Below are 11117 nucleotides of genomic sequence, written 5' to 3' on the forward strand. Positions count from 1 at the left end.
TGATTTGTTAGGTTATTTCAAGTCAGGTTTTGGACTTGAATCCCCGTTTTTCCTCGGGTCTCCGTGGTGTTGTGTTTCGTCATATTCACGCAGCAGCGGTGATGAGAGAGCGCGCTTGAGAAACAGTTTCGAGAGGAGAAATCAATCTACATAAAAAATATTGGTCACTTTCTAAATAATAAAAGTATAGCACATCCACTAGTAATTATATATAAATGAATCGGTTTTTACCGATGCAAATATGTTAGAAACGATGCATTGCGATATAAATGACAACTTGTAGCCGATGCACACTTTTTAAATCGATGCATCGCATCGTTAACTTTTTATGCCGATGCACCGAGTGAATCGGGGAATCTTCCCATCCCTAGTGAGCGGTGTGTGCTCAGGCGCTGCCGCAGCCGTTCTCAGCGCCGTCAAAATAAAAGTCCCGCCTCAAACACATCGGCCAAACAGAAAAACTTATCGGCCGATGCCGATATTTGAAAAATGCCAGATATCGGCCGATATATCTGCCTTGGCGATATATCGGTCGACCACTAATGCGCAACTGTAAAAACACAGAAAAAGAAATATGATGTAACAAATAAGCCCTAATATTAATTAGATAGTATTACTAACCTGATATAATAATAATAATCGTCAAGCCACAGGCGATATCTCTGAGTATCGTCGATACATGATACTACCGTCTATCAGCACAACCCAAATCCAAGTCTTCATTGTTGTCATTGTCTTTTCTCACAGGATGACGACGATAATGACAGTGAGGACAATGTCACAGAGAATCCCCCTGCTGTCCAGGAACGCCTTGCATCCGTTGCCACGGCAAGTGGAGTGGAAAGTTTGCCAAGTCAGTCAGCGTGGGATGATGAGACGCCTGGTCCGTCCTATTCAACCCTCCTCCCCTCTTCCAGCCCAACGCAGGGCGAGGGGGCAGAACCAAGCTCAAGGACAGCCCCTCCCCTCAGCGCCCTGGATAAGACTGACCCTCTGCCGAGTGGAAGCGTGTCAGCTGGACCGGGTGAAAATGACGAAGAGGAAGAGTGCCTAATTGTGGGATACGTGAAACCGATGGCCGAACGGACCCCAGAACTTGTTCAGCTCTCCTCAGATTCGTCAGAAGAGGAGCAAGAGCCAGCCGCCACCGAGACAGCGGCCTCAGTAATGAAATCAGAGGAATCCCAAGTGCAGCTCCCGTCACAGTCACACATGAACCCGCTTAGTCCTAGTTCCTTCCCAGGCCCTGCTCCCTTGTGCAGTCCACAGCATTTACTCTCGGATGGAGTCGGGTCACACAGCAGAGAACAAGAGGCCGACTACTTGTCCTTCCATGGTCACCAGTCCAAAGATGGTTCACGGTCACATTCACGGCAGAGTCGAGATGACTCCAGGTTCAGAGGTCACAGGAGGCATCGAAGTCATCGGTGCTCTGGCAGCAAAGAGAAGGATAAGAGTTTAGAACAATCACGGCGTGCCGAGACCCCAGATTGCTCGCCAAGCCAAACACAGTGCTGGACACAAAGCCCAGCAGTGTCCGTTCGGAGCGGTAGCCCCTCCTCTATGTCGCACAGTAGCGACTGCTCTCCCTCCCGAAACAACAGCGACAGGAGTGGAGAGCATTCGCGCCGTGCGAGTGAGAGATTCTCGCACTCTCCTTCCTACTCCAGAAGGAGAAAAACCAAGGAAAGGAGGAGTAGGTCACCCGACTCTGATTTGTTCCTTGGCTCCCACCATCCCCGTGAGGCACAGCGTTGTCGTAAACGCCGCAGGCGGTCTATTAGCAGCAGCAGCGCTGATTTGCACTCCGAAAGATCCTGCTTAGACAAACCCAGTGGCAAACGCAAGTACAAAACCCGGCACTTGGAGCGAGCAGCCCAGCGGCAGCACAAGGAGGGAACCGCAACCAAGGAAAAGCGGCACAGAGAACGGCGACGCAGCAGGGAACGATCTCCAAGTGTGGAGATCATCTACGAACGAAGGGCGCCCGACCCACACTGGGTCCAGCGGAGGAAAAGGAGGCACCGGAAGCGAAGGAGGGAACTGCGTTCACCCACTGTGATCACAATAGATAGCGACAGCGACCGTACCATCGACTGTCTGGACCGCGTCTTGGATGTTCTAGACCAAACCGCTGCTGATGTCGAGCAAAGGGATAGGAGTCCTGAGCAAGATTCCATCCAGAATGCAAGTTGTACCTTGGACTCTTCAAATCCTATGTCTGAGCCCTCGAGTCCCATGGGCCGCAGTGACCCAACCACTCAACGCACACTAAACCTGGACGACTGTGTGGTGGATGTAGTCGACCACAGTAGTTCTGACTGTTCCAGAAATATGGGTGCCAGTAACCACGAAGAGTTTATGCCTTTCCCAAGGGCTTCAATAATAACAGCCCCACCTTTGGACGTGAGGCTGCTGGAAACCATACTGCAAGATCTTGTGGATTTCCTACCGGGGGCAGAGCAGGAAATGTGGCAGAGTCCTCGTGCAAGTTCTCTGGGCCAACAGGAACCCGCTTCTAGCCAACATAGAGACCAATCAGAGATGATAGGAGATGCCGAAAGCTTAGAGAATGAGAAAACAGATGGCGACGGACCACAAAAGACGGCAAACAACACTGCTAGCTAGAACTAAAATAGACTTTTTCTTACAGACACATGCTTGTCTGATGCTTATCTGAATCACCTCTTGACGTTTTTATAAACTCATTTAAAGATTGAATTACTGCTGGAAATGGATGCTTAAGAAACATTCAAACAATGTTTTTTGTCAATTTGAACATCATTATTATTGTTCATGTTGTATTTATAGTTACAGTGATCCTTTTCCTCGAATCTGGTGCTGACTCACTGTACCACAACCCAACGACGATCATGTCTGGATGGCAACCCTGGTTCCACTAACCATAACCCTAGTAGCAGCAAATACATGGGGGTTACCATCTAAACTATTGGTTCTCGGCTTGTTTGCTTCAAGACCCAGATTGTTTGACAAGACGCAGGGCCTTTGACAAATGAAACAAAAAATATAGGAAATGTTATTTTGCTATCTTACACTCTCAGAAAAAAATGTGCAAAACTTGTACGACAAATTTTTACCTCATTTACCCTTAAAAGGGTTTTAGTACCTTAAGGGTACATATTGCTATTTAAGATACAAATGCACCTTTTAGGGGTAGATAAGGTACAATGTTGTACCTTAATGTGGAAGTGAAGCAGTCAGTCAAGTTTACATTATTTAGTAAACTGATTTCCACTTTAATTAAAAAAGATATAACAAACATTTAATGTAACCGTTTTAAAGAAAAAAGGATGTTTTGTTATCGCTTTTGGAGCAAGGGCGCCGCCATCTTGCAGTACCACAGAGTGTGACGTCACGGGGTTGGTTCGCTCCATTGGCCAGTGAAGTAATATAAGCATTTCTAACTTTCTTCTTCACAAAGTTGTACCTTAAGGGTGCTTATTACTACTTAAGGTGTTAAAATGTGCCTTTTAGGGTTGAAAAAGGAACAAATTTGTACCTTAAGGGTGCATATTACTACTTAAGGGTTAATATGCACCTTTTAGGGTTGAAAAAGGAACAAAGTTGTACCCTAAGGGTGCATATTACTACTTAAGGTGTTAATATGCGCATTTTACGGTTGGAAAAGGTACTTGTATCTTAAGGGTACTTATTACTACTTAAAGTACTAATATGTGCCTTTTAGGGGTAAATAAGGTACAAAGTTGTCCTTTTAAGGTTACTGCCCCAGTGACAAGCATTGTTTCGTCCGCTTCTCTCCACGATCCTGTCAGTGTGAACCTGTTTTGTACCATTACCCACCGGTTGAGAACCACTGATCATTCATTATTCAGCCCCACTGAGCTTGGAGAATCGTGTCTTTGTTAAACTCAGGGAACAAGTGACGTGCACTTCCATGCCTCCGTTGCGCAGTATGTGTGTATGTGCGGGACTATAGTGACACCCTGGAGATATAATTCACTGATCATGTCTACTGAACACACATCAAGCCTTCTTTACAACAGTTGTCTGTCATGTCAGCCAACAATCAATAAATGCATTTAATAGATGTACAATAGTGTCTGAAGCTGTTTTTCTTTATGAACAGCAGTGTTAGGTCATCTGAGTTCTTCCTCTGGCGTCCTGTCAGCTCAATCCCTGAGTGGTGGTAGCCAGTCTCTGAAACTAGACTTCTATAGCTTCCTAGCAAATTCACGGCACAGACTCGTCTCTCTGCTAGTGTGCACAATCCAATAAGGGAGAGGGCATCAGAATATCCTTGGTACCTTTTACAGACCCGTTTCTGCACACTTTGCAGCCTTTTAACTTGATCAGTAGTCAACAAACCGTGCCAAATAGGAACTGTGTACTCTAACACAGGGAGCACATACCCTGTATAGATGATAACCAGTTCTTGATCTCGAACACCGAATTTCTTTAGCCGGCACAGAGCAAAAAGCTTTATGTTGGCTGAGGACAACATGTGATCCAATTGACCATCCCATTTAAAATTATCTAAAACTTTAAGAGTCACAGATTATGTCTGTGGTCAGCTGGTGTCTGTTTCATGCGGGTGTCATGTAAAACGTGCATTTCTTTGAGTTGTTTCATTTTATGTTTCACTTCCCAGATGCCAAGATCCTTCACCATCTGTTGGAGAGTACAGGGCAGATGAGGAGTCCACCTCTGGGCCATAGTCATGTCATCCACATATTTCCAGTGGTCTATTTGATCCTGGAGGACACTGTTAATCAGTGTAAGAAAGATTATGGGCCCCAGTATGGTTCCCTGAGCAACTCCACATGAGGGATATTCTTCCCAATCAGATAGATATCCCTGATCTCTGATATCTTTGATGATGATTAGACATACAATTACAAATCCATGGAATTAGGCTTGGTCTCACTCCAAGAGGAGGCACTGAACTGCTAGTGTATGGTCTACTGTACAGCATTGAAAGCCTTGGCAAAATCAGTTTATTAATCTGATTAATGTGCACACTGGGCTGGGAGATTTGGGACAGTTAAAGGATTAGTTCACTTCCAGAATAAAAATCTCCTGATGATATACTCACCCCCGTGTCATCCAAGATGTTCATGTCTTTCTGTCTTCAGTTGCACGACGAGCATTTGTGGTTAAAAATTTTATATGTTTATTTTTTTTTTAGAAAATGATTGATCGTTTCTCTAGATAAGACCCTTATTCCTCGGCTGGGATCGTGTCGAGCCCTTTGAAGCTGCACTGAAACTGCAATTTGGACCTTCAACCCGATGATCCACATTGAAGTACATTATATGGAGAAAAATCCTAGAATGTTTTTCTCAAAAACCTCAATTTCTTTGCAAATAATGACAGAAAGACATGAACATCTCGGATGACATGGGGCTGAGTAAATTATCAGGAAATTTTTATTCTGGAAGTGAACTAATCCTTCAATTGAGGACAATCTTCTATACACATCCCATTCTGAGATAGTAGGCAAAGGTAGAGATGGGAGGTAAGAAGATAAATCTGCACATTTAAGGGTCGGGAAAGATTGAGACACTTTGACTTACTTTGTGTTGATTACATTAGCAATTCTCACAAAATCTTGTGGATCAATTCCCGGAACCCACCTTTTTCACAGATTTGCAGATTGATTTAATTCTGCCAAGCCCTCAGATTCCCTTTTATTTTTCCCTTTATTTTTTTGCCACATGTATTTCCTTTTGGATTTTGTTTCTGTAGAACTTTGATAGAGCACTTGATTTCCCAGCTTTGAAGGCTTTTTGTCTCAGGTAGATTAAACGCTTAATCTTAGGAGTGATCCGTGGTTTATTTCCGAGGGATACATTTTTACTGTCTTTGTGGGAAAATGTTTGTCAATTTCAGGCAAGATAGTATTATAAAAAGCATTAGCTTTTTCATTGGCACCAGTTGCTTCATTTACGTCCTGCCATGAGTGAGTAGTAATCCATCTACCAAACTCATTCAGACTAGACTCTGTCATAGCCTCCTGACTACCAGCGATGGAGTTTTGTCCTCTGTAGAGGACATTGTTTTAGCGATTTCTCTGAGACGTTACATGTCACAGTTGTAAGTCTGGATGTCCTGTACAGAGCACATTCAGGGCTTTCCAGAGATACCAAATGATTGGATGTTTCACCATCACCACTCCCTCTCCTTGGTCTTTAAAAATGGCTGACATTCATTTACTGATCAAGTGTAACACCCTTATGGAAATATGATAATATTTTGCAATTATCATTTAAATCTGACAAATTTTCTAATTGTTTGTCATAAATCAACATCTCAGGAAAATGTTATGGGGTTTCAAATCAAAATATGACTTTCTGTTATGAAACAGGACGTCGATTTCATACATGTCCACAGTAGAGGACACCAGGACTTAAAGCATGTTTATTACACATTTTGGGAGACACAACAAATGAATAGAGAAAAAATGATGTATCAATATTCCTATTAAATATTAGATATTATTATGAAAATCTTGCTAATTATTACTCCCATTATTGCACTTATTTGTTCATTCTATGTTGCCCCAAAAACGCATTAATATGCAAATTAGGTACAGTTTATAGATACATTGTATATAATGGAAAAACTTGTTTATGGCCATTTTACACACATTTTGCATAAAGAAAAATGGTTTTTAAAAATATCTTTCATAACATAGTTGAGAATCGTCTTTATATAAAGTTTGGTATAAAAAAATGAAAACTGATTTGTGATTAAAACAAAAATCCCACTGTTTTAGCCTTTTCATGTCTTTTTATTTCTTAAAAAAAGCAGGACTTTTTAAAGTCCTGATGTCTTCTACAGAGCACGTGGCATAACATATGAATAAAATATCATTTTTCTAAACTGTTATTTTTCAAATGTTTTTTATGCTCTAAACAATGTAATGACATGACAAAATACTAAATTCACAAAACTGTTTTTTAATGAAAACTGATTTGTGATTAAAACAAAAATCCCACTGTTTTAGCCTTTTCATGTCTTTTTATTTCTTAAAAAAACAGGACTTTTTAAAGTCCTGATGTCTTCTACAGAGCACGTGGCGTAACATATGAATAAAATATCATTTTTCTAAACTGTTATTTTTCAAATGTTTTCTTATGCTCTAAACAATGTAATGACATGACAAAATACTAAATTCACAAAACTGTTTTTTCCTGGTAGTCAGGAGGATAGGTCGAATTACTTGCTTAATGCACTTAGGTGGTCTTGCTTGAGCTTTAGCACTCCACAGGACATTATTATGATCCGATGAACTAACAGGGGGGAGAATTTCAGGTTTCTTGTACACTGATTTCATATTAGTGATAATCATGTCCAGAATCGGTTCACCTCTATTGTTATTATGGACTACTTGGTTTGTAATTCAAACAGATGTCCTGGACTCTGAAATCTTGGAGTATGATGATGCCAATGTATAAGTACTTGGTATGAAGCAGGTCAGATGAAGCTATTAAGTTCTCGATGAATTCGTCCTGATGTAATGGTTGTGGCGGTGAATACACTACACCCACAGCAATAGCTGATATATGCTGCGGAAGTCTTGACCTTCACCCAGGTGATTGGGAACACTAATACAGGTTAAAGGATAAGATGGGACACTTTTGATGTACAATGCAACATTTCAAAAATAAAGTGTATCCATCAATACCCAATAGATCCTCAGGCATGTGGGGGGTAAACCAAGTCTTGGAAATTGCAGCTATACGTCCACATGGTTTTCCATCAAAATGGCTTGAAATTCATCAATCTTGTTTACAAGACATCTGGGGTTCGTCATCAAAAGAGTTGGTAACATAGCATAACTAGATGGCCTTTTTTTTTCTTCGCTCTACTTGGACTTTAATCAAACTGGATTCAGGTTTGTCCCCGTTTCTCAGTCCAAACAAGTGTGATGTTTTGTGTACAAATCTGCCAACAACAGTCATAATTTTACACAAAGTGTTTGATTGAATGAATGAACTCTATCTCACGCACACATGTGCACACACTGCAAGAACTCTATAACATACTGAACACAACAGTTCTGACCCTCTCTGCATCCTCTTCTCCTTCATTATATAAGATCTTTCTTAGCCAAGGGCTTGGTGGAGGAGCTGATTGCTTGAGACTCTTCCGGAAAGTCCATAGAATACTTCAATATAGGTTCTTTTTTCCCACCATTTTCAAAAGGAATGCTCCAAACTGTTCCAGCTTAGTACATAAGAAAACAACTTCAGAAGCTCAAGTGGATGGTTGCTCCAAAGAAAGATACTTATGGGATTACAGGAATCACCTCTTGTTGCCCTTAACCATGAGGCAGCTATCTTACCCTGAAAGCACACGTCCATCACGGAGACGTCTGCATTACATCTGCAAGACGTATTTTTTAGAGTGTTTAGACGCATCTGCAATACGTCTATAGGACGTTTCCTATCAGATGTCAAATAGACGTTTAGAAGATGTCTTTAAGATGTTTATGATGTAAAACTGACATCTTAGAGACGTCTATCAGATGTTTGCACACAGCAGATGCTTTCCAGATCTTTAACAGACGTCTTGCAGACCTATATGTGTTATCTGGGTTACCATGGTGACTTACTTTAATCAGCTTATTTAGATAATTTTTTATATATTTTTAATTATAAGCATCAAAAATTTTTAATTCACACGCCCCTTTGGCACTACGAGGTGAAGTCATTTTGTGTAATTCCCCTTTAAGGATTTTGTTGATTTAGTGCGAAAAGGCACGGTTCTAATTTCAGTTTCAGCGAAAGGAAAGTAAATAATCCGTCACTTAAAGGCATTTTTTTGAAAGATTCGAAGATTCCGAAAAACCCGTGTACCCTTCCAAAAAAGGTCTTTCTCGGTGTTTTAGCAGAATAAAACATTAGGTTTTTGCAGAGCAGTAATGATGGCAGCTTTGGGAGTGTTGGCTGTATCTCAAATTCTCGTGTGCTCACTACAAAGGCGGCATGTTTGCGCATCGCAGGAGCGCTCGACCGAGCTTTCACAAGGCGCCTGTGTAGGCAGCTCGCTCGGTTTTGAGCCAGCTTTTGTGTTTCGTTTCCTCGTTTGTACTTTCGCTTTTGTTTCTGGGTCAGCTGTAGTGAAGCTCGGGCTCATTCAGGACAGTTCATTCAGTCAGTCATCGAGTGCTTCATCGAGCAGAAATGTACGAGATGGAAAAGGAGAATCTACGGCGCTTTAGCGATTATATCACGAAGTTTTTACGACCGTCAGTCATCAAGAACTTCATGACGGAATACCTCGATAAAGGTGAGAGTTAACGAACAAACACCGACGCAACAAAAGCAGCCGTTCGTTCTATAAAGTCTGTTGCAAGCCTGCTTTATCTTTGTCAAAACATCCTTCAGTTTGTTGATTGGAGTCTAATTGAATATTGTGCAATCTATATCAGAATTATATTTGTGTTGTGTTGAATAATGTCTGTTGCTGGTCAGTTGAATTGAATGGCTGTAGGAATATTAACAACCTGAAATCTCTTTTATGTCCTACAGGATTGTTTTATCTTATAAAGGGAACACATGCTGTATGCTAATAATTATGTAAAGGAAGCATTAAAAGTCAGGAGATTTCAGTCTTTTTAGATGCCATTGACTGTATTCGTATTTGTTATGTTTTATGTATTTGTTTGTTTGCATATAGACTCAATTTATACAGTGAACAATTAATATTGTGAATGTGTAAAGTGATATCTGGACAAAATTGAGTTTATATTCATTGATAGTCGCTTTGCATAAATGTTTATTGTTACATAATTTTTTTCTACTCCCTATAGTACTGTAATGTTAGATATATTTATTAATTTAAAACATTTTTTTTATTTAGTTTAATTTGATTTATTCATTCTGCTCCCTGTAATACTGTAATGTTAAATTTATTTATATTTAAAAAAAATAATAATAATGAATTTTTAATTTAGTTTAATTTTATTATTCATTTTGCACCCTATAGTGTTGTACTGTTAGATTTATTTATTTAATAATTTAAAAAATGTTGTTTAATTACATTTTTTATTTATTTAGACATTTTTACAAGTTAAGTCAATTTGAATAAAAAATCTTTGAAATGTAATGTGTTAAAGTTAAAGCTATTATTATTATTTAAAGATATGACTGTATAACATAAATTACATTCATTTTGCTTTTTTTTATTTTTTATTTTTATGTTACAGATCTATTTTTTGGTTTAGTAATGTTGGAATAAAAAAATAAACAAGGGTGTTAATGGACTGTATAAGGCCCCAGAACTCACTATAAAATAAGTGCACAATTGTGCCATAAGACCTGTTTTCAATTATATTATATTATATTATATTATATTCTGACTCTGTGCACAGAGATAGTGGAGAGCATTCTCTCTAAAGAGATGACGTCTGTGACCACAGCTGCCCAGATGCTGCTGGACCAGATGTGTTATCTAGAGGACATGGGCTGGTTTCAGGCCTTTCTGGACATCCTGCTCGCCTCAGGTGAGTTCAGTAACCTCCACTTCTCATCGTGCACCACCATGCAGGGCTCATGACTGCCTTGAGATCATGGCAGATGCTGAGGATGTGTGTGTGCTGATGTGCTGTAGAGTACACCGGACTGCACGAAGCCATTAAAGAGTGGAACTTCCGGGAGTTAGAGGAGCTGAACGAACACAGGAGATTTCTCGAGAGGATCGAACCGTCAATCACCAAGCACATGAAGCCCAGTGAGCTGCTCGCGCACATGAGCGTCTGTCTGAAGCCCAGAGAGTGTGAGGAGATCCGGGCGGTGAGTCTCCTGTTAAACATGCTCTACAGAAGTGCACAAGCTCGTGATGCATGCATGTATGTATGTGTGTATGCATGTTTCTGGCCTCACACGTGTGTGCTGTATGTGTGTGTTACAGGAGGAGAGTCAGCGCGGCCATATAGCAGCCAGTGAGAAACTCGTGACGAGTCTCCTGCGCTCAGACAAACCCAACTGGTTTAAACTGCTGAAGATTGCACTGGAGAACTGTGACTTAGACGAGGCTCTAAACATGCTGGAGACAAGTAACACTTCATCTGACTGTCTGTCTGCATCTATCTATCTGTCTGTCTGTCTGTGTCTGTCTGTCTGTCTGTC

At 40.7% G+C, this 11117-nt stretch overlaps 2 protein-coding genes across 3 annotated transcripts in view; both read left to right on the plus strand.

The window, feature by feature from the left end:
• Positions 1–3064, plus strand: part of LOC107702170 (E3 ubiquitin-protein ligase Topors-like) — a 15349-nt gene extending 12285 nt beyond the window's left edge. For both annotated transcript variants that reach the window (XM_016504414.1, XM_016504413.1), the window contains exon 3: positions 748–3064. In XM_016504414.1, the coding sequence (XP_016359900.1) occupies positions 748–2628 (1881 nt within the window). In that variant the 3' untranslated portion in view covers positions 2629–3064. The remainder of the gene's footprint in view (positions 1–747) is intronic.
• Positions 3065–8754: 5690 nt separating this feature from the next.
• rigi (RNA sensor RIG-I) overlaps positions 8755–11117 on the plus strand; it is a 15061-nt gene continuing 12698 nt past the window's right edge. Inside the window, exons 1-4 of the mRNA XM_016504415.1 lie at positions 8755–9276; positions 10361–10492; positions 10600–10781; positions 10900–11044. Of these exons, the coding sequence (XP_016359901.1) occupies positions 9171–9276; positions 10361–10492; positions 10600–10781; positions 10900–11044 (565 nt within the window). The 5' untranslated portion in view covers positions 8755–9170. The remainder of the gene's footprint in view (positions 9277–10360; positions 10493–10599; positions 10782–10899; positions 11045–11117) is intronic.

Source organism: Sinocyclocheilus anshuiensis, unplaced genomic scaffold, assembly GCF_001515605.1.
Source record: "Sinocyclocheilus anshuiensis isolate Anshui unplaced genomic scaffold, SAMN03320099.WGS_v1.1 scaffold1762, whole genome shotgun sequence".
In the NCBI taxonomy this organism is placed as follows: domain Eukaryota; kingdom Metazoa; phylum Chordata; class Actinopteri; order Cypriniformes; family Cyprinidae; genus Sinocyclocheilus; species Sinocyclocheilus anshuiensis.